The sequence below is a fragment of the Daphnia pulex genome, chromosome 6 (genome assembly GCF_021134715.1).
Source record: "Daphnia pulex isolate KAP4 chromosome 6, ASM2113471v1".
NCBI lineage: Eukaryota > Metazoa > Arthropoda > Branchiopoda > Diplostraca > Daphniidae > Daphnia > Daphnia pulex.
The window spans coordinates 5,310,965-5,334,796 of NC_060022.1; the positions used below are offsets into that span (position 1 = coordinate 5,310,965).

At 40.5% G+C, this 23,832-nt stretch overlaps 2 protein-coding genes across 4 annotated transcripts in view; both read right to left on the bottom strand.

Moving 5' to 3' along the window:
• Positions 1 to 23,832, bottom strand: part of LOC124196230 — a 33,123-nt gene that overhangs the window by 3,465 nt on the left and 5,826 nt on the right. For all 3 annotated transcript variants that reach the window (XM_046591128.1, XM_046591125.1, XM_046591126.1), the window contains exon 2: positions 2,974 to 3,084. The gene's annotated coding sequence lies outside the window, so the exon portion shown is untranslated. The remainder of the gene's footprint in view (positions 1 to 2,973; positions 3,085 to 23,832) is intronic.
• On the bottom strand, positions 8,551 to 19,492 carry LOC124196227. Its single transcript, XM_046591121.1, has 2 exons — positions 19,269 to 19,492; positions 8,551 to 10,064 (listed from the first exon to the last, which is right to left on the bottom strand). Exons 1-2 carry the CDS (start codon positions 19,285 to 19,287, stop codon positions 9,025 to 9,027), a joined length of 1,059 nt encoding a protein of 352 aa, XP_046447077.1. The 5' UTR covers positions 19,288 to 19,492; the 3' UTR covers positions 8,551 to 9,024.

Sequence of the window (23,832 nt, forward strand, 5' to 3'; positions counted from 1 at the left end):
GATTGCTTGTCAAGCCAAAGGATCGCAGGGGGGGATCAATGGTTATATACAACAGCACACACACACACACACAAGTTCATGTTAGATTTCATGACTTGAGGGGAAATGGCTTGTCACTTTGGTGTAACCCACAGCCACGAGGAGGAGAAGCCACTCGGTGTGCTGATGCTCTATGGGAAAAATGGCGTGCTTCCACGAGGGCCAGAAGAGATTTAAATGCGCGTCGTATCATTAGTTTTAAGATGGTATCACAACGATGTAAAAGTCAACACAAAATAAGTTATGCAATAAATATGTTGCCATTTCCGAGTGTGATTTATTCATGCTTTCAACCCATACGCTGAAAAGTTGGGGGAGAACTATAACGCTGCAATAACGGGTTCCAGATTGTCTATGGATGCGGTCGATAGCGCAGTCACTGTCGGCTAACATTGCCATTCGAAACCATCATCAGCGAGTTGGATGGGACAATGACCTGCCATTTTTTTTTATCGGTTCCCGCACGCGCCCTTGGTCCCTGGACTGGAGCCAACTTTTGTATGCACGCAGCCAGGCACCACACACACACACACACACAAGGTGGCAAAAATGCACGCTACAAGAAGGAGAATAAATAAATAAACGGCAACTTTTTGCGTCAAGAGAAACTTGGGGGTATTGCAATCTCGACGGGGCCAAGAAGTGGAAGGGGGGAGAGAGATCCGTGACGGGAAACCAACATGGAAAAAAAAGGGGTACGAAGAAGAGGCGGGCTGAGCCGATTTTCTCTAGCGTTTCGCGTGCTCCTAGGACATTAGACTGCGGCAATTTTCCCCCCTTTCCCTATATCACGTCAAGGGCGCGTCAGATCAAACAAGAGAGATCAATATAGGCGGCTATCGTCAAGTGATGTAAGCTGTAATATCTGATCGTCGCACGTCGTAAAATAGCCGCCACCAATATAGGGGTCTAGTGTGGGCAAGTAACGCAAGGTGAGAATCGAACCAACTCAAACAACCGTCATAAAAACAAAAGAAGGTGCAAATCTCCTTGCCGCTCGCCTAGGAGCCTAGGAGCCACTTTTCGGTAAAAAGAATAAAACACAAGATGGACTCGAGGTTGCCAGTTTCAAATTGGATAGGGCGGCGAGTTGATGGGTAAAACGAGTAACTTGCCATGACCGGCCAAACCTTACCTCCTCCCCTCGCTGGTAACCTACCCCACTTTCTGTCATTTGCCATAAATCACGAAACTGGTCTTTTTTAACAGGGAAAGTTCTTTTTCTTGTTTCTTTGTTTCGTTTTCTTAAAGCAACCAAAAGAAGAAGAAAGTTTTTGTTCACCAACTGATGGATGATCCTACAAATGTAATTACTACCAAATGGCCGGGATTCGAGCCAACAAAAAAAAAGGACATTAGATGACGCAATATTTTTTTACATAATGTAAATCGATTGTCACAGGTGTTATTTAACTGGGTAGTAGCTAACCACAACACGGTTTTTTTTTTTTAAAGAAAAAAAAGGAAAACATTGATAGTGATATAGTCTCCTTCAGATATTGTAAAAATATTCGTGTCAGGGACAACACGCATATTTGTGTAGTCGCCAGGAAGTACAGCATAAAAAAATTGATCAAAGAATTGCTTTGTAATAAAAAAAAAGGGAATTCTTCACAGAAAGTCCGATGTATCTGTGAGGTATCAATTTTAATTTAAAGCTAAAACTAAAGATATCAAAGATGGTGTATGTAGTAAACACTAACCTTTTCATTGTGAGGACGACGACTATATACTCAACCAAAGGCCATAAAGAAAACTACCGAATTCTTCTTTTTCCATCACATTTTACAGCTTTTCCATCACGAGCATTGGTGCAATATTTCCCTGTACGAGATAGGAATCAAAACCTCGCGAAGTTGTCGCGGTATTCCCTTTGTTAAAAATTTGAATTCTTCTGGAATATTCTAAAGTCGGCTTGAAAGCAATCTCGACCACTGAGATATGAATCTCTGGGTACAGTATATGGGAATGCTTTAAAATGCATACATAAACGAGATAGCAATCTCTCCGGTAGTCACGTCAGGAAAAAGGCCATCGACATTTCGACATCGGTCTGTTTTTGTTTGACACATGCAAATGCTAAAACTAAATCGCATTAAGACGTACATACATCTTTTTCTAAACAAAATCACCCACCCTCTAAACCACTGCAATTTAAGTCGTAAATTTTTTCGAGTTACGGTTTAGATACAATTAAAACATACGTTTACAACTCAAAAAATGTAGCTCGCTAGATATTTTCATATCAATAAAAAAAGTATCCATTGGCAATGGCAAACAGAGATAAAGGACAGCAGATTATAAAAACTTTATACTGATGGCCACGGATTGACAAATAAGTCAGAAATGTGATCTACAAATAAATACTGTAGCAGAGTAAGTACGAGTGCTGAAAATCTTTCTAAACATTATATAGGTCAGGCCTTATCAAAGAAAAACAGCTTGATTCTGCAACACACCCTGCTGCCAATCTTGATGTTATCTTCCAAACATGTTTCCCCACTCCGAGTAAACACAACTTCAATTACAGAGTTTGGACTCAGCAAATGCAATAGTTTCTATCGTACTTAGCACAGACATCATGGTGTAGATAGTTTTAAATTAAAAAGGTAGCTATCAAATGTCCATGCTTCTTTACAGAAGTGATCGTGATCCTCAAAGCCACAAAAGTGTTGGGATGTATGAAACAGGAAAAAGGGTCAAAACAAACACTGCCTGCACTGAAACACCCCCTTAAGCCTAAAGAGGATCTATAGGCTTCACATGAAAAACATCAAATAAAAAAAAAGTCACGGGATTCAATCCTACAGACGAGAGCTGAAATATTGGTTTCGGCAATATTACATTCCATAAAGTCAAATTGGAAACTAAGGTTCTAAATTCAGTTCGGGTATTATTTCTATAGTTTAAAATATGTTCTTAGGGTAAAATTACCTTGGGTTTGGGTAAGTAAATTCCAAATAAACACACAGCTGAAGTAAATAAATAGATTAAGCGACGGCCATTTTCACATGGAATTTTGTGCATGCGCGGTTGCCAGTATTCCTATGGGAAACGAAAAATTCAAAAAAATGTTAGAAAAATCGAGATTTCGTACCAAAATTTCCACATAAAATATACAATAAAAAGTCGTTAAATTCTCACACGGTGTTGTCACCGTGTTAGTACATTTGGGAAATAACCATAGGCAAAACTTGTTTCTCCGTGAAAGTATTCTAGCATGAAATATTGCCCATTTTATACTGAAACTGTCTTGAACTAAAACAAATTGTAATCGCAAGAGAAACAAATCTAAATACATTTGGAACCACATATAGAGCTGTGATCAATTGAAAAGAACTCGCTGGCTGAAGGGAAATGAATACAACGTCTGAATGCGCCCTGAGGCGAGATCATTAACAATCTACATTGTTGTGCGTTTTACGAATTACCAAGGTAAGTGGAGTTAAAGTCCAGAAGGTGTTGACGAAACAGTTTCATCAGTCGTAAAATCCAACGATATAGGGCTACGCGTTGAAGAATAGTTTAGCCTTTCTTTTTTTTTTAGATGACGTTGTTGTAGGCGGTTAGCGCGGCCTGTATAACAATCGCCTAGTATATATATAGGTGTATCGTTTTCCCTCTTTTCAGCGGGTAGGCTGTACGCGCGGTGGGAAACCCGGCTTAGGGGTAAACAAGCGGCAATTTCTCAGTTCGAAATGGGGCCATTGATCCTCCCATTCAACGATCCCCACCAAAGTCTAATCTAGAGGTTGGTTCAACAGCTTAAGGTAATGCGCTCTCACATTATCTCAGTGTACACGTATACACCACCCAGCCAAGTTTTTTTCAAGAAAAGCTGACAAATGTTTTTCCAATAAAAGAATTTATTTATTTTTTCGAATTGCAAACATCAACAAGAGCTTAGAGCTTGGACTGATGTAGGACATGTAAAATTATTCAAGTTTTATTACGTGTATGGAGAATCGCGGCCCATGAACGTTAGCGACTGTGACGTCGCTTCAAGCCTATCTTTCCCCAACTAGCTCCTCCAGGATTGCACATTATGAAACGGAACTCAACCCATGTAGGCGGAGGTCATATATCTGTCCGAAATGGGTAATTGAGCTTTCACAAGCGTTCTGTTGCTAAGGGAAACTGTAAGATGACGGAATTGCGCGCCAGGAAACGAGAATTCGGCCAATTTTGGCTTTCTTGTAAAGAAAACATACACGGAAAGCCTATATAATATAAATGTGAATCTATAAGTATTTATTGGAACGAAACTACAAAAAGAAAAAAAGTTCCCCTATTTCCTGACTAAACCCTCAATGGGCTAATAATAACTACGCTCGAAGGAGGCCAAAACATTTCGTGTAAAAATCAAAACAGCCGTTAGTTATGTGTGTATACAACAGTTGGTATTTACGGCGAGATTTATTCAACTATGAACTCTCAGTGATTAGTTACTGCTGCTGATAACTGAATAGATATATAGGCCTAAATCGTTTATTTATTAGTCATTCTACACAATATCGTTGCTATAGTGTATAAAGCTCAGTCATACTTGGCCATTATAAAGACTTTTATTTTTCTTCTTTTTCTGTAAACCTGTAAACTGTATTTTAAGAGGCGAATGTTTCAAAATAGTACGTACTGGAAGTTTGCCGAATTCAAAGCAAGGCACACACACACTACAGACAAGGACAGGCTAATTTATGACTTGAAATCATAGGTTGGGTGTTGTGGCTGGAAGGCAAAAAAAAACACACACGCTACACACGAGGAGAGGGTTATTCCTCACAGTTCACTCTCTGAACGGGTTTTGCACGAAACGAAACACGCCTCCTAATTTGGAGACCACTAGGAGATTGAGGCTTTCTAACGTCAAACGCATGAAAGAAAATAAAAACTTGGTTCATCTGGTCCAGTGTCGAGTTGCAAGACTTTGAAAAGCGATTGGCTAGATTTTCTTTTTGTCGTGAAATAAAATAAAAAGAAGCCATAAAGGCTAAAAAAAAGCTTTTAGTTGACTTGCTCGTTTTTTTTTCATGTTATCACGACTTTTTACTGTGGTCTGTGTATTCAACTTTGTTGAATAGACGGTACAGTCTCTTGCCTTTTTTCACTCTTTGTTTCAGGTAAACGGAATAGTCTCATCATCAGTTATCATTCAAAGTCGCGCAGACATACATAATGTTCATTAAAGGACGATCAATCCGCTTCATACATAATAACCCTGATGGATCGAGTGTAAATGAACCTAGCAACAAAGTCTTCCAGCTCCTTTCCAATTTTTCTTTCGGCTGTTTGAATAAAGATGTCCGTGAAATGGCACTTTTTTTTAAAAAGGTGCGGTAAAGTGAAGGTGACAGCTAAATTTAATTAGACCCAAATTCAAGGCTGCACTTCTGTTTGCTTGAAAGTATCGAGATTTGCGATAAAAGTCGGTAAAAGTAATTTGTTTCACGATTACAAGGTTTATGCGGGCCTATTGTGGCTCTGGTATGCGACATGACGTCACGAACTGCAGATATTTTTTCGGTGAGAAAAATCTCCGATTATGAAGTGATCTAGGCGCCCCCTTACTGTGCGGTCGAAAAATCCACGTTTAGCTATCAGTGTAAGTAAACCAGTAAACATGTCGGACCCATCACCACAAAAGAAATAAATTTAATGGTGCCACAGGCAGCAGCCATCTTTTGTTTCCCTCTAAAACCTTACGGCATAAAGTAGCTTTTTAGACGGATGGTAGAGAGCAAGTACTTCTTTTACACGTTGCAGGGTCATAGAAATAACCGTTTGAAACAATAACTTGGATACTACAAATTATAATCCAAACCTTAGGAGCAAACCCGGTTGTTGCCAGCCCCACGCAGCAGCATATGTTGGCCTACACACGCCCTTTTTTTGACAAAAGCCATGTTTAATCTTGCGTTTTTCGGAATGGAAACAATTATAAGTCGGGGATCCAGGCACACAAACGTGATTAGGCCTAAACTACGGCGATAAATCACCGATAAGTATAAAGTCGTCCTTTGTGTAACTTAACTGTCAGATCGTTTGTATTCCAGAAAAATTTGAATTTTTACACAAGACAAAGATGGAAATTCTGGTGATATAAAGACATCGTCTCGTGTTTTTTGTACTTTGGGTACTATAACATTCGTTTTGACAAGATTTTTAGACAATTTCAAAGTCCTTTTGGGAAAAAGGGTGAACGTCATTTAGAATCTTAAACGAGTCTCTTTTGTGCTGTTAAACAAACTTATGCCTCCATTTTTATGCAGAGGAAAAGTGGGGGTGGTGAGAGAACATAAAAAAGAATGACTTTGTTCGCACCATTTAGGCATACAGTATATTAAGCGGTTGAGAAATACATTTTAGTTTGAATTTTCCTTCGTTCCAATAGCAAGCACATGATTATCCAAAAGTTTGAGACTTAGAGTCTAAAATTTATCCATTATATGGATTAGAAACTAACAGTTGTTTAAAACAAAAGTTATCTAGAGGCCTATCAAGATTTATATATACGTATACTAGTAGTATACTATATCGATGGCTTCATCAAAGCTAACAAAAAAATGCTGTTCAAATTATTTTGTCGCACGTCACCACCCGGGGTTGATACGGTTAATCATCTCTTAACAAGACTGTTTGACCAGCGGGGTGACTTGCACATATGTCTTCCCCCCTCAGATTTGTAAGGACGACATAACAATCGACAAAGAAAAGAAATCAATTAGCGTATAAGATTATTTATGAAGTTACGTCGATTCGAGTAATTGCCTTTTATAGTATATAAGTCTTCGAAGTAACAACCCCTGAAAAAAAAAAGAAAAGATAAATCGCCCCTGCCCAAATATAGTAGGAAGGAAAAAAAAAGGGATCCATCTTCCACACATTTCTTTCGACATGTATGTTTTACGGTCACTGATTCTTTTTTTCATAGAAATTCTCAATTGTTGTTCGATTTAATCGAGTGCGAAATTTTTACCGTTATGCATTGTTGAACTCGTTTTCATCCGAGTTCAAGATTTTTAACTGAAATAATTTTCCGCGAACAATTTTTCGTTCTTCTGGCATCATAACTTGTGCGCTACCAAAGTAGGTGTTTTTTGTTCAGTAAATTATAGCATTTCAAATAAATATTTCAAGAAAATAACATGCCTTGCGCGACAGTTGGTAACGTTTCGAAAGTATTATTTCTTTATTTATAGCTTTTCCCCTTCCGTCGGAGAAAAAAAGAACGGAAAACTGTAACTCAAGGCCCGATTCAAATTTTTTGACTGAAATCAATCTGATAGGTTGTCTAAAAATTTCAACATCAAAAGCTAACATCCTGTAATGCAAATTAGTATCATCTGTCGCCTCCTTTAAAGGATAGTTGAACAAAAATGGTCACAGACAAGTACAACTTCGAAGGAAAAAAAGTGACAATGTTTCGAGCGCAATGAAACGATAAGACGGTGAACAACAAAGTTGGGGACGACTAAACGACGACATGACAGCACTTTTTAGTGCCGACAATCTAAGCGCGGCTGCTTAGTAGTAATACAACAATAAAATATGATCACAAACTAATTTATTCCCATTGACGTCAAATTCATTTGACGGCCGGTTGCGCTTTGCGCCAGTAGGCCTAAAGTAATACTTGTGTATGCGTTCAATTTTGAAACTCGTTTTAAGAGTCTTCTTGGCGGACGACAATTTTATTTTGGGTCCAACTACATTAATTCAGGAATTCAATAATGGGAGGTTATTACATACTTTTTATGTAGAGGAGCAAAAGGTTTACATTAGCGATAGAACGTGAATCTAAAGAAAACGTGAATGGCTACTCTTTAGCGAAATCGTATTGCAAACAAAAGGTGGGGCATAAACTCATGAAGTTGGAAGGAGGCAAACAAATTTTGTCTATTATTGTCCTAAAATTGTTAATTTAAAAAATGGCGAATCTAAAATGTCCATCAGCGAAAATCTATTCTGGTTTCTCTTCCTGGCAACTGCCGGTCTCTATTCTCTCTAAAACAGAATTAGGGAACGACAATCCACTTGCTATAGCTACGATACAAATTCGTAGGCCTACTCAAAAACGTTAATCCAGAAAGACAAAGGGTCTATCATCAGGTCTCTTTTTAAAATCAGTTGTTCGACCTAGAAACGAATTTCTAGCTCAAAATTCTCTTCTCCAATTCTCCTATCAAAGGCCTCGCTTATACAGTACGAATGCTTTCGCGGTTATCAAACACTTGCATAACTTGGGAATAAATCCCCCAATCCAATTGAATAATCCTAACCTTAATCAGTTTCACGATACCAAAAAATATCCCCCTTTACTGGCAAATCCGTTTAACTTTCAAAACAATTTGCTGGTCCGCTTGGCTACAGTTTTTTTAAAAATCAGTCTCAAAATCAGTCTCAAGTATCGTAACTTTTCCTTTGTCTCATCTCTGCACTATTGCCAGTAAAGCAACTGCCGTTTTCAAGTCATAGAATTGGTATCGCAAAACAAAACAAGTCGATCACAGATTTGCAGTTGAAAATTTCACACCAGTCAATTTCAATGATTAAACATCACAATATCAGTCCAGTTCCAAAAATATATCCCATCAAGATTTGTGTTCCTTGGGGTTGACAAGCTCAGGTGGTAATCATACACTTAACAATCACGTACAGAGAGGATGTTTTCATCAGGCTGTGAACAATAGACTTCTAAATCGTTCAGTACTAAAACACGACCAATCAAAGCAAAAAGATTTTCAGGGTATCGTCTTTCGTTGGCATTTGGAATTTTTCACTAAATTTCATAATGAATCATGTTAAAGAGTGCGAAGAAGGTTTTCTTAGAGAAGCACACGAAATAATAGAAAATTCAAAAATGAAACAACATCAATGATTTAAAAAAAGAAACGAAAACAAGTCATCTAAAATAATTTGCTCGGGCTAGCAAGTAAATCAATGAAGAATAGAATCAATAATAATAATAATAGAAAAAAGAAACGATCAGTTGGGATACAAAGTTTGGTGTATGGGTGGATGAGGCCCGTTAATGACCGTCGCTCGGATTTGCGTTTGAAAAGTCGAAGGGATTTGGTAATGATGAATGGATCCCGGTCCGGGCACAGGATTTCCGTTCTGCAGTGGATCTTGACCATAAAACAGATTGGGATTAGGTGCAAAATTGACATTTCCGGAATGAATCTTGATTTGAATTTCATGGTGAATTTCATTCAGTTGAAATGAGACTCTTTCAATCTCGGCTTTGACGTCTTGAATGATCCGGAAAAGGAATCCTAGCATTTCAAATCCTAATCTCTTCTCGCATACAGAGTGTCGTAACAATGAAACATTCTGGCCCATGAGGATGCTCCCGAGCGACAATTGTTGCCCAAAGACTACGGGGCTCGATTGATGACCTACGGCGGGAGTAGGTCGGCATGGATTATCGATTTTCACTTTTGGCGCTCTTTCTTCCCTGCCCGGCAGTGAGTGTTGATGCTGCTCGGAACGAGGCGGCCTCACTTTCCCACAATCGGGTGATGGCGACTGTTGGATCGACGACGAGGGTGTAGTAGTGATTGTTGATGTTGAAGAGCTGGAAATCCTTTCGAGTTGTTGAATAATTCCCTTTTTACGCAGTTCCTCATCCTGGGCTTGAGCCCGTCTCAGGGCCACTTGCTCCGCATTTATCTTTCGCTTTTTATTCGTGCCATAGCACAATTCACACATACATTGTCGCCATGGACAGTATCTTTTGTGCCCTTTGAGCGTGCTTATCGTTTGATGATTTTTGCAGAGGGCACATGTCGGGTGGCGCTGGGTGGCGCCGTTGCTGCTGTCGTTAATCGCGTCGACTCCTTCATTACGGATCCTGAAACTCGAAGTCGAAACGCTGCTCGATCCTTCTTCATCACCGTCCATGATAATCATATTAGAACCGTGGTGGTGGTGGTGGTGGTGCTCTTTAGCCGAAATGGGCGAGGGTGCCCCCACGGACAACTCTTCTGCGTCGCTGTCTGACATTGATGTGTAACGAAAAGCACCTAATAATATTTAGCAAGAAATAAAACGCTGGTTTAGTTTTCATGCCCAAACCAAACAATTGATTCGGCTGCTAAAAGAGAAAAAAAAAACAACCAATGGCCTACTACTAGGCCGTAAAGAAAGTAATAACTAAAATGGGAAAGTTAGATAACACGGGGCATTAAGCAATCGATGGTAACCGATCGTGACGTAAGCAGCGCATTGTTGCGTAGGCCATGATTCTACAAAAATAACGTCTTAAACTATTTTACTTTTTACATCGTCGAGATAAAAACAAAACAATAACAAAGTGAAAATCAATGAAATTTGCCGTGGACATTACAACAAGAGGCTTTGAAAATTAAAATAAGAATCAATCGACATTAAAAAAATGTAAATTCCATACCTCAATCGAATGTAACCAGAACCCAAAACAAGAAGAAGCTGTGCGCGAAACAACCGGGTAGAGGGAGGAAAATAAAATAGAAATGAGATCGAGAACCGAGCGGACTTACTCAGTAAGGCACCAGAAGGGAACTAAACTGTGTTCTACGCTTTTCAGTCTCTGAAGCTTTCCTTCGGCGTGGGGATCATGCACTGTCGGTGCTGTGGCACCAAACACACAGTCCCCAACACAAGCAGTCGGATCGTTTTACCCCCTTGACTTGGCCCAGAGGAAAAAGCCGCTTCGACTTCCACTCGGCGAATAGTATCACAAGGGCCCCCACCATGTTTATACTACTGATTTCGTCCCTTTATGGTACTCCCAAGACTACCGGAAGGATAGTACAGCAGCAAATAGTAACAAAAAAAGAAAAGTAGCATAGAGACAGACACACACACACAATCTCCCTCAGAAATGAAAATACACACACTCATATAATTATCCAACAAATTCATAAAGACTGTCGGCTAAAATGTGATCGATCGAGACAGAAATATTAATCACAAAGTATGCAAAGCAGCGGCCCAACCCTCCAGCCTTTGGACGATACAGTTTTTATTAGAAATATAAACAGAAACGGGGTAAAATTACATTTTAGAATCTAAGCGGCGAAGCCAGAAACGAAAAAATATTAAAACTTTCCACATGCAGAAAGAAGTGGGGAGGGAGTTAATCATTTGATCAAGTTACATAAGCCGAGATTAGAATGTTTCAACAGCAACATTAGTGTCTTATAACCAAGCAAAAGTCTAGACTTCAATGGGCAATCTCACACTGTTTCCGAGAGAAATTTTCCACTTAGAAACACATAAACGTCCCTGATCTACCACCACAAGAAATAACGTAGACTCTGTAGGCCATTCAAAGAACTGGAAAAAATATGTCTGACTAAAGCCGGAAGGCATAACCTTACTGGGAGAAAGATGGACGGCGACCGAAAATACCAGTTTTTTTTTTAAATTTTTGTTTTCTTCTTCCTTTTCTTATCTACCGACAATGTTACTATAGCCCATCAGGGTCATGCACATCAGACTTTCTGTGTTGGTATATCGGTAATACTTTCATCTAATCAACAAAACCGCTTCCCGCCCGGGGAAAAAAATCGATTGGCTGCCAAACTAAGTCACGATGACGCAAATTTTTTCTGACGTGCACCGTGCAAATGTCAAACGAAAACAAAAGCGCTTCGTTCCGTAATCTGTCAAATCACCATTTAAAATAAAATAAAAATAAAAAGACTTTTTTAAAGCGAGCGGGAAGATGGAACGATTAAGGTCGTCTAAAAGATCAGGGCTCTTCTTTCGGGGCGGGTGAAGTCATACCCCGCATTCGGAATAGATTCCTCCCGCTGTGCGAAACACAAAATGCAGAGCTCCAGTGTTGGAAACTCCCGCAGAGTGCGCGCATCTAATACGTCAGCCATTCGGCGAAGTAAAAAAGAGGAACAATGTCAGTCAAAAAGAAAAAGAGAGGATATCCATGTACGTATAAAGTTGTTATTCGTATGGGAACTAGTGCACACTAACTATACTGCTGCACAGTATATACTCGTACCTATAAGATGATGAATTCTATTGTACACACATACAACAAGACAATAAAAATGAAATGCGGGCCAAGATGGAAGGGAGTGTATAGCGGAGCTGGAATCGCACTACTATAGTCACAAAGTGTATAGCGCGGAGAAGGGCGGTGAGTCCCGGCACATTCGGATTGGGTACACAAAGCAATGAGCGAGAGGAGGCCTCAAGTAAAACGCTGTTGCTAGGGTCCTACACCGCCAACCCTGAAGGCCAACACACGGCTGGCAGCGGTCCAAAAAGGCTCGGGGGAGATCCGAGGATTTCGCCAAAAGAGAAAAAACAAAAAAACAAAAAGAAAAGAAAAAACACATTCGAACGTGAAATACAACAAAACATTTTTTGCGACACACACACTCTCATGTGTGTAGAGAGAGCCCAACGGACACGTCGGATAATGTCTATAGAACGCGATTTTCTATCTTGAAGAAAAAATAGAAAAAAAACCTTCCCATCAATCTGACCACCGTCTTATTGCCTTGAAGGGACAAGGTTAGCATCACAACAACAATAGCTGGGCAGTGGCTTTATATATATAGGACATGGCAAGTCGTCAGCAGGAGCGGTCGATACGGATGGAAAGGTTTGCAGCAGCTCCTTCGCCTTTTAAAAAAGAAACTGCTGCTGCTGCTGCTGGGGGAGATCTGTTTCGTCCCAACCTTCAACATCGCATCGGTGCGAGATTTATGACAAGATATTGTAGCGAAAAAAGAAGAGGACCCGACAAGACGACACAATGCCGAAGATCGAAATAGATCCAAAGTCTCCAGAGAGAGAATGAGAGAGAGAGAGTGTGTGTGGGACCGAAATAGTCAATGCGGACCCATTTTCTCTTACTACGACCAGTTTTGATACTGTCGCCGGTGAGTCCCATTGCCAGCACACACACAAATTACATTCACCCAGGGAGAGAAATAGGGCACGGAGCATTTTTTCTTTACTCCCTCCTGTTCCAGCGGTGGTGCAACTCGAGCCCTTCTGTCATGGGAGACGGGCAGGAAAAAACAGAAGGTCGAGTTAGAAACTAAGCAGGGAAGAAGACGATTGAGGGTTAAAAGCAATAACGGATCATGCGAGGCCAGGAGAACACATCTTTGGACAGCCGCCCAAAACAATCACGCCATTTTCTATCCATAAAAATGCCGGGGACTGGGCCGAATGGATGACGAATTCCCTCCTTTGCTTCGGATGAAACCGCGAAAAAATAGCCCAGCGCGTCACACTTCCTGCATACTAGAGAAGCTACTATGTAAAATAGCATTGGCCATCAATAAAAAATCAGCACAGTATGTGTAGTTAGCTGCTGCAAACATGCGAAAATGCACAAGGTTGCCGGAAGAGTTGTGTGTTTGTCAGCGGGTCTTAAGTTACCCCAGCTGTCAATACACTGCGGGCAGACCCCACACACACACACACACTCTACGTTAGAAAGTAAGTAGCGGTGTGTCCAAGTCAAACAAACAAAGTCCGATTCAATTGATTATTTCATCTCCCCCCATCCAAACAAACCGCCAAGAAAACAAAAGCCAGCACGGCGATTGATACAGAATTTATCATTTTCTTCATCGACCAAGAAATAAAAAAGGTAAAATAAAAACACCGTGGTAGGAGGAAGATATGTGCATGTTATAGCCGAACGGAATTTCAAGTGAACACACACACACACACACATGGGTCACGCTTCGAATCCCTCGAGCTATTCGACCGCATTCCCGAAAATATTTGCATGACTCGAGGCGCTGTGAAAAATATAACAAAATAAAAAGCAACTACCCCTACCGCAGTAGTATAGTGGGAATAATAATAATATCCGGCAAAACTTTCTTTGCAATTCACGTTTCGCTTATTATGATTTAACCCATTCAAAGTGAAAAATAAGTAAGCTTGTTCGTGCGTAATATCGTGTAATCTCAAATATAAAAATTTTAAAAATAAAGAAACGAGAAATGAAAGAAAAAGAAAAAAGAAAAGAAAAAAGGATTTTTTGAACCGAGATGCTCGCAAATTCTTTCATTGGTTCCTACGTCGACCAATAGGCGAAATGGCACATCAGTTTGTGTTGTTAGTCGGGGTCCCGGTTCCTACACGCCATTTCCCCTCCCCTCTTTCCCGTGACACGTGGAGAGACTAGTAGTCACGCACATGCATACACAAGGATCTCCGCTGCTGCTGCTGCTGCTGTTTTCGCTTCTACTATTACTACACCATCGAGGTAACTGCAATTTATAATAGCCCCCCTGCGGTAGCAACAAAATGCGGATCCAATCCGGCTTCATTCAGTCATTTGTTCCAACAATGATGAAATCTAAGCAATTGAATTTGTTTTCGAAATCACTGATGCAGAGTCAACAACAGAGTATAATATACCCAATCCTATATATTGTTCTATCCGTTAACTTTCACCATTATTGGAGGGGGAGGATGGATGGATGCTGCCATGCTGGATGGGCGAGCAATGGCAGAGAAATAGATTCTAAAATGGCTGCACACATAAAAATAAAATACAAAAAAAAGGGATGCGCTTCGAATTACAACCTAGTTGAAAGTGGGCGTGACCCTCTTTTCTTCTTCTTCTTCTCTCAGCTTTCACTCCACATGGATGGCAGGTGCTCATTCGACTTGAACGAATAGAGATACGTCTCCTCATCTTGTTCTGAGGGAGGTCGGCATGTCAAGCCATTCCTCCTGCCCTTCGTTATGATTACTATAGAAATTGACAACGACCCTGACGGCATCAAAAAAACTTTTTTGACATTTCGATCAAACTCAATTTTAAAATAACTCGAAAATAACTCGAAAAAAAGTGGAAAGATTTTTTTGTTTGGTTTTTCTTTCTTTCTTCTAAAAAAACCCCATCCACACACGCGATGGTAATGGCAGAATGGGGCCCCTATGGCATCCATTATGTGGCTCAAAGATATATATACTGGGCGAGAGAGAGAGAGAGAGGCTGGCGCCGCCATATCAGCCGAGCGCTAAGCGCGCAGACCCCAGCAGGACGCGTAGATCCGAATAAACTGTTTGAAAGCCTGTAAGGAATGAAAATGAATTGGAATCGTCAACGATGGTAGTAAATGGAATATATATATGCAGCAGTTCTCTCGTCTCTCTCCTCGCTGGCCTTTCACACCCCCCTCAACAGCTAGGAGGCTATTATCAAAGCGACGAGAGACAAGCTCAGTCGACATTCCGACTTTTCAACCAACTTCTCGCTCTCCTATGAGCTCCTTTTATATCAACAACGCAGAGGCTACGTGGCACAAATGAAGAGGAATGACCGACAAAACCTGATTGGTCGGATGGGGGACGGCGAAGAAATTCTCTCTTTTCTCTCACAAAGAAGAACAACAAGAAACCACCATCGATTTTCTCGTTCTTTCTCAATGCCACCACCACATCGTCTTTGTCTTGACGGCTCCTACAACATTCTCTAGCGCTCCTTTTCGCCCGGCTCCTTGCAAGTTACCCAATGAATAGTTGTCGAGCAAGAGGAAGAAATGTGTATGATTACAACAAAACCCACCCGTGTGTGTGTGTTTGTGTGCTGTCTATCTGTTTCAACCGTTTTGACACAAACAGAATACAAGTTTTTTTTATCTCTTTTTTCCCAGATAACTTCCAGTTCAACGCGGTCCAACTTACCCATCGTCGTGTGTAACAGGAAAGAAGGAAAAGGAAAAGAGAAAAAAAGTGGCACGCACATATCCTATAAGTATGACTATGTAGCCAGTCATATTGATGTAATGACATGAAGAAAAACTTTACGGGGAACCAATGGGAAAGTTTCAATAAATAGGAGGGGGGTCGAGAGATTGTGTAGCCTTCCTACCCAAAGTATTTTGTCTGCTATCATATCAACAGTGATGGGAAACATATCAACAAAGCAGCAGGAGGGTGGCCGTGGTGGTAAGGGGTGAGCGGCCCTCACATCTGCTGATGTAATCGGATCAAAGAAAAACTTTGGACCATAAAAGAAGAAGAAGAAACTCTTACGGACGACAACTACACGGTGCTGCTGCCCTATTTTCGACAAACTTGGCAAGAGCGTCAACAAGTTCACTCGTCCGAATAAAACCCAGGGTGGGGTGAGTCGCAACATGCCCGTCCGTTCACGACCATTGAATCCATCCAGTTGGGTTGAGTTGGGTTGGGGGGTGATGTTTTTTTCTCTCTCTCTCTTTCTTTCATGGTCCCTTACGAATCGTTCGTCGTCGTTACAGATGGCGTGAAATCCCTCGCTCAAAGTTTTCAAAAGGAACAATACGGAGAGCAACACAAAATATCATTAGCGACGGTTCGCTTCCTGAATAATAATTAAAGGGATCAGATAAGAAAAGAAGAAAAAAAAAAACTTTCGTGTGGCCGGAATTTACCCTCCCTCCTGGAAGGAAAAACAATTTTTGTTTTGTAGTTCGTCGTAACAATCAATGGCCTCGGCCCGTAACCAATTCCAGGCGTGCGGCATCTAACAACCACCTTTAAGACCATCTGCACACAGGATGATCTAAACACCTTGGCTTAACCGCACGCATGGCACCTACCCTGCCTGGAACATATCGTACCCCCCTACCTACCTGGAGCGCCAATAACACTGACGCACCCAGCGTTATTAACGTTATAACAATGTAGTTATATAACGATTTCCCAGCTACTACAACTACGTTCAATAGGTTACGAGTTACACAATGGGAATTTGTTTTTTTCTCTCTCCATGACGCGCCTCTTTCATTCGCTTCAGTTTCATTAAACAAACGCTCTAGTTTATGACCTCAGATTCCGTGACATCAATGAGCCATTACATTCGAGTTTTAGTTTGTTTTTTTATTTATTTAGTACTACTCATTTCGGCTATAAAAACAGGAGCTAAAGACATTGGTGATTTTCCCTAAAAAATAAAGTTGACGATTTCAATTGTTAGGCGAGTTCTTCTTTCAGTAAGAAAGAAGAAAAAAACTTTTTTTTTGTTTGCCGGGGCTCGACGATAATAAATAACACACACACACAAGTTGACGCGTTCTATACTCATTGAACTATCCCCAATCCCAGCCGGTCCAGGATCCGCCCGCCTTGCCCGCCTCTTTTCGTTTTCCCTTTGAACTTGCCGGAGAAATACAAAACAAAATAAAAAGCTTGTTCTTCTTCTTCTTCAATTCCCCAAGTGGAAGAGAAATAAGAATTCATTATCAACAGGGCAGACTAGTCGTTATCGCCACGACGACCAAAAAAGAGACCTCCAAAAAGGAATTATCATCGACTCAATTATTTCCTACACCCCCCCATGCACAACCCGCCACCCACCAGAGTTTTTTTTTCAATAAGTTCTTGAATGAAAAATTCTATTCTAAAATTAACGACGAACGAAACCCGAGGATAGAGAGACTACGCTGGCTGCCATTTTGATTTCTTTTTCTCTCTCCGAACGACAGATGAGATTACACGGGGGGAACGTGATCAGATGGGTAGGAAAAAGAAACTTTTGTATCCAATCAAAATCCAAACTACATAATCTAATTACACTCACATTCGATGGGCTGGTGCCACAGTTTTTTTCGGTGTCGTTTTTTTTAATATCCCAAAAGAAAAGTCTATGCGTAGTTTCTAAATGCGTAGCCATGGCAGCCATGTTTCACCGTAGACTGTCGGGATCGTAGCCCCTACACACGAATTTCTTCACGCTGCCCGAGGGGCCCTAGAGCATCAAAAAGAATTGACTTGGCGAAAAAAAAAGTTGCATCAACGCCATCTGTATATGGGGACCCGATATAGCGAGCGCGCCGCGTATATATTTTTATCTGCTTGATATCGTAGCAGAGGCCATTTTGGTTGCCTAGATAGTGGGCTAATAACTTAAGCCACTCTCAAGGACTTTCTCTCTCTCACACTTGTTTTCAAAAATACTGTGATTAAATAACAGATGCGACCAACAAAACAAAAAAAAATAAAATAAATATGCGCATTGATATCTGGAGGGCATGGCACGGTTGCTATTATTCGAAATCGTTCGTTCAAAATTCGCTGGGTTTTTTCTTTTTCTCTTAAGCAACGGCTTTTCTTCTCTAGGTGGATGCGTTGGTGGTGTTGTTGTTGCTAGGCAAAAGCAATTTGCTAAACCCTCTCCTCTATCGGCAGAAGGGAATCTGTAGATTGCCATCACATGGGGATGTCAGACTCTCTCTTTCTTTCTGGGCTTGAATAATGTTTCAGCTTGATTGCCAGAGTATCGTAAAGTTAGTTGTCGCGCTGTGTTTTTTCCCGACTTTTTCCATTTTCTTTTCTTTTAACGCCCGAAAAATATATAAGAAGGGTGGAAAAGTTGCATTCAACGACCATATCCCCCTTTGGCGACTATTACTGAATCTATAAATAAATATACAGTACACACACAGAGAGAAACAACATACAAAACATCATGATTGAACTTATCGAATTTCCCCTAACCCATCCTTCTTTGGCTTTGGATCGATATGACGTAATAAGTCTTGATGGCCGAGGAAGATTGGATTGAAAGGTAAGTTGAGGATAAAGAAGAAAAGAAAATAATTCGCTTGGCTGAACGATCCCAGTCTAAAATGGTTTGCCATTTCCTCCATTTTGTTTTCTTCTTTCCAATTTTTTCTTTTTTCAAATGAAAATAAGTTTACACACTAATGGATAGAATCGCTTTAGTTGAGTGGCTTGATAAAAGCCGTAATAAATGTCCATGGAATATATATTTATATTGAGTTGGAATTGTCACTTGGGTATTTCGAAATCAATAATGTTTTTCGTTGCAATTCAAAAAGTTTTTTTTTTCAAACAAGAATTTATCGTTTTTTTTTCCATTTTGGGAAAAGATAAAAGTTTGACAAGAAATTTGTGAAAGTGAGCGGAATCTAGTTTGAGTTTTCCTGATAACTTTGCACGTTCCACTAGGCAAAGACGCCGCCATGCCATTTTGACATTGTTAACCGATAGAGCAGCTTTCCTGCCAAACTAGTCGAGAGAAAAAAAGAGACCGCAAAGATTGTGGTTGGAATAAAAGTAAAATAAAGCATCCATTGGTTGCAATAATTTGCAAGCAAAGCAAAATGAAATAAAAGTCAATTTCAGAGAGACACACACCACGACCAAACTTGACGAAAAAGTTGTGAAGCCGTCGGCAAGCCAAGAAAACAGAAACATTCCCCCAGCTAAAATCAAATAGTTTTGAAAAGACTTACATTTTGACGTGACGTTCATTCAATTGGCGGAATATATATTTTCTGCATAGCGACACGGGATTGATTTTTCAGTGCAATAGTTTAACAGGGACACACACACACACACACAGGGATTTTCAAGTGGGTTTCACTCGAGGGTCACACGCGCTTCGTGTTATGCTCGGCGGCCATTTTGGACGCCGCCAGGGATGAGAGTAAACAGCAACCTCTGTGTTCTCAAAAGTTTTCTGGGGGGAAACTTTTTTGGGACCGAGTTTTTGTAGTTAGTACATTGATCACTCGACGCTATAAAAAGCTATTTATCATACGCTTGCCGTTCTAACGACTGCTAAATTGATAAAACTAAGCTTATGGCCCCCGTCATCTTACTTCTTTTGGGAAAAAAAGAAAGAAAAGAAAATGAACACTTTTAGATGCTGTTTAGCATTCGCGTTAAGGCGCTCCGAAACGACAGTGAATAACAGGACAAATGGCTACCAATTATGGCGTTTAAAATGAAAAGATACAACCCATTTGGATGATGCAAATACGTTTGTTCACCTTCGGCGCCATTACCGTTTCCCAAAATTTGAAAGCTCAAAACATTATTTGCACGCGGCAAATACAAACTCTCGCTACTACTGAACTCGGTCCCGACCCGCAGACTCACGACGTATTTAGAGACACCTGTCAATTAGTGTGTGTGTGTATGTGTTGTTGTCCATTAATCATAGAGATTGGACATCTTGCATTCGCGATGATTGGCATCCAATGCATGCAACAAACACAGAGCGGCGTATTTCTTTTTTTGAAAATTGTTCCCGCTTAATAACTATCGACTTTCCTCCCCGGTCGTGATACGCTGTTAACCCAAGAGCCGGTTTTGTATCCTTCTTTATCCACATGTGATGTGAATCATTCTCGAGTTACTGCATTCGCCATTATCTTAATAACGCGCGCAAAAACTTTGGCAGGTGAAATCGCATTTTAGTTTCAGGATCTTGGCGAGGCCAGTTCATTTAACACCTTTCTAGAGTGCGTGGGCAGGTGGAAAAGATTCCACGTCTATAAACTTTCGAAGGTTATGTCGCCCATAACCACGTATATGCACTATATATATACGCGGCTATAAGCTCGCTCCTGAGCTAGGATCGAAAATAACGTCGAAAACTTTTGCTCATTTCTAAAATGGTGGAATTTGTAACATTTTCTTTCCGGCTGCAACAATTTTGACGACGTGCAAAAGTTTACGACCCAGTCTACCACCACCACCAGCTCGAGTGAGTCTGCGTGCACTTCACTTTTGAGAAACAATCCCAAGAATTCGCCTTACATTTATGCGACATCCCAAGCGAATATTGAAAAAGAGAGTTGCTTCCACAAGGTAGCGACGACGATATTTCTACCCAACTCGAAGAAGAAGAATTCCCACATGTTTTGGGCCAATGTGACTCACGTCGGCATCCCTCCAGAGTGATTTACGGTCATTCAAAGCATCCTTGGCTTCGAATATACATTACAATACACACTCCTAGGCTTTTGTGTGTGCCATTTTCCAGGGCGAAAAAAATTACGTGAAAATATATGAAGAGTCGAAATTGTGCAGTCACCGAAATATGATAATTACATGCATCCTACAAAATCGAAAATAGCGGTAGTGATGCACACACACAATCTATCGGAAGTCGGGGATAGAATGTGCAAATCTAATACTCGAAAAACTTTCTAAACGTAACTCAACCCTATCGACAGCGAGTGGGCACTTATCTATATCAAATTAGAATTTTCGGTTCAGCCGAGGAAAGCCACACTGGCCAGAGGATCATATAATTGTGTGGGACTCGGTTACAGTCTATAAAAGTTGTTGGAAATAACCAATATTTGGCACGGCCCGGCCACATCCTTGAAGAAAATAAAATAAACACCCAAAAGTCCTATTTTTTTTTCTTTTTAATGACGCCCAGAAAAGAAGACGAAGACGACGGCGACCGAAGAAATAACACCCCGTAAAGATATGTTCATTTCGTCCGCCATATTCATCTCGTTCACTGGAGCATATAAATTATTGCAAGATCACTGACTGACTGACTACCAGCCCTCTAGCTACTACGACTTGTCTTCAACACGTTTTAAAATAAATTTCTGACGAAAAAGAAAAAAAAATCTTTCGATCGTCGGTTGTTACCCAACACACAAAAAAGTAAGAAGAAAAAGAATAATGAGATTGCTTAAAAAGCGATTCTTATTACATGAGTCAATAATGGCCTAACAATTTCTTTGTCAGAAACCACAGGAAAACAAAGACCAATTTTTTTCGTCTTATTTTCTCGAGAGGGGCAATCAAAAAGCAACGGTTTTGGCTCGCAATGCGGAAAGAAATGCCACAGAGGGTATTCCGTGTACGTTTGTGTGTGTTAAAAATAAAATAAAAGATTTCTTTCACGTTGTTGCTATGCAAACAAAAACACATGGCAAAATTTTGGAAAGAAGAAAGAAAAAAAAAGAAATCCCCCCCGAAACGGCCCCGGAACAAAACGAATCCACCGTTTGTTTGCCAAGAAAATGAGTAGAAAAATCACAAATGACGAGTTTTGAATCGCATAGATTATATGACTTCATGGTCTGTCATTTAGATCATTATCCCGGTCATTTCATTCGTCTTTTTCCCCTGCCCAGTGTCTGTGTGTGTGTGTGATACCCCCCCACTGGGCTTTTTCCTATTGCCTATATAAGCTACGTGGATTTTCTGTGTTTAATTCCATCAACTCAGACCGTGAAACATTGAGGAGCTTGAATTAATCCTTTTGATGGACGCACACACGCCGCCTTTCAGATATATTACTTGCCGCCCCGGGTCCACGATCTGCACGAGCACCCTGGGCGCGTGCAAATTAACTCGTCAGATGTAAAATTGCGCAAAAAAGCGAAAATAAAAAAAGAAGCCTTGGTCAAAGAGAGAAAGAAAGAGAAAAGAACAAAAACGACAAAGATTTGATTGCGAATTTTATAGAAATGGCAAACAATTTCAATTGTTTTTACTCCATGCGAAATTGAAATTTGATTCATCATCTCATTTCCTTGGCGTGTTCAAAATCGAGGAGCGCAGGTAGCCGGAGATTGAATCTTGAAAGGGAAACCCGATACTCTCTTTGTTTTCTTGCCAGGAAACTGTAGATGAACACACACACACACACACTACCCTCGTTCCCTCTACTAGTATACGAATGCGTCACTCGATACTTACTATGTGTTCACTTTCAAGGTGAAACCCCCCCACTGGAATCGTTCAACAATTGAATGTGACGAACGTCTACTTATAACACGTTCAACAACAAAAGCAATCGAAAGGGGGCGGGATCATCTGGATGTATACAAGCGACGATAAAAAAACATTTGACGGATCTATCACGCCGATCTATTTCCAATTCCGAATGAGAAACTCGACAACATTCCTCGGCCACACGCAACGCAATAATTTGATCAAGCCCCTATGATCAATATGTAAGCAAGACTAAGAGAATCAAAGTGTTGCATCATGCAGATGTGATGAAGAGGAATAACAAACAAAACAAAACAAAAATGTTGGGATGTACCCCATGAATATGACAGGCAACATCGGTCAATAAATTAACGCTATTTTCCCATTCTCATTCCGCTACTTAGATGGGGGCTAGCTAGCTAGGTCGCGCGGATAGCTGGAAGAATACATTTTATGGTAAAAGCTGCTGACGCCAGCGGGGACAGCCCGAGCGCAATAACTAATTCATGTTGATATTGTCTATCTTTTGGTAAGGGGAATAAATTCATTGGCTCCTTTTTTTCTTTGTTCTGACGACGACAGCAACTCCTAAGATAATTCAGGATCAAGGCGAAAGAAGAAGAAGAACTGTGTGTGTGGGGGAGTCGGCCTTTTTCGGAACTCTCTAACAGAGAAAAGACCAGTGGACCGGTTCCGCTCCAAATGCGCATAACGGCAATGAATTCAGAGCCTTTTGGATGTTTTATATGTCCTGTCGATAAGATCCTATATTCGTCTTTGCGAAGGCCAACCGTCCGCAATTGGCGGCCGGCCAAAATCCCGGGGATTGCGAATGTGTACACACACACACACGCATCCAGAAATTAGAAATACAAATAAATAAAGAAAAAGGAGACGAGAGATATTTCGCGACACTCGCACAGAGTCGGCAACCGCCTGTCGTTCCTGATAAAGTTTCAGATGCCTCGATTAAGAACTCAAAAACGAAAAAAGAAGTGGGGGACCTTCGCCAGGTTCATCATAAAATCAGAGTGACAGTCATGATAATTAACAATGAGAAGCGTAGCAAAGTCTAGACATTAAAGATATGAAAATCGTAAGAAATATAAAAGGGCGGCTATTTCTTCTGATGAAATTTGATTAATATTAAAATCATTTGACTCTGTCAAAAATATTTTTCGAATGACTCCGGGCAAGACACGGCAAAAATAAAAATAAATAAAAAAAATAAAATAAAATTTGAGAAAAAGGAGGGACTGAGATTTGAATAAAATATGGCGTGACGCTGTTGCAAATTGATGACGAGAGTAAGTTAGTGTTGAAAAA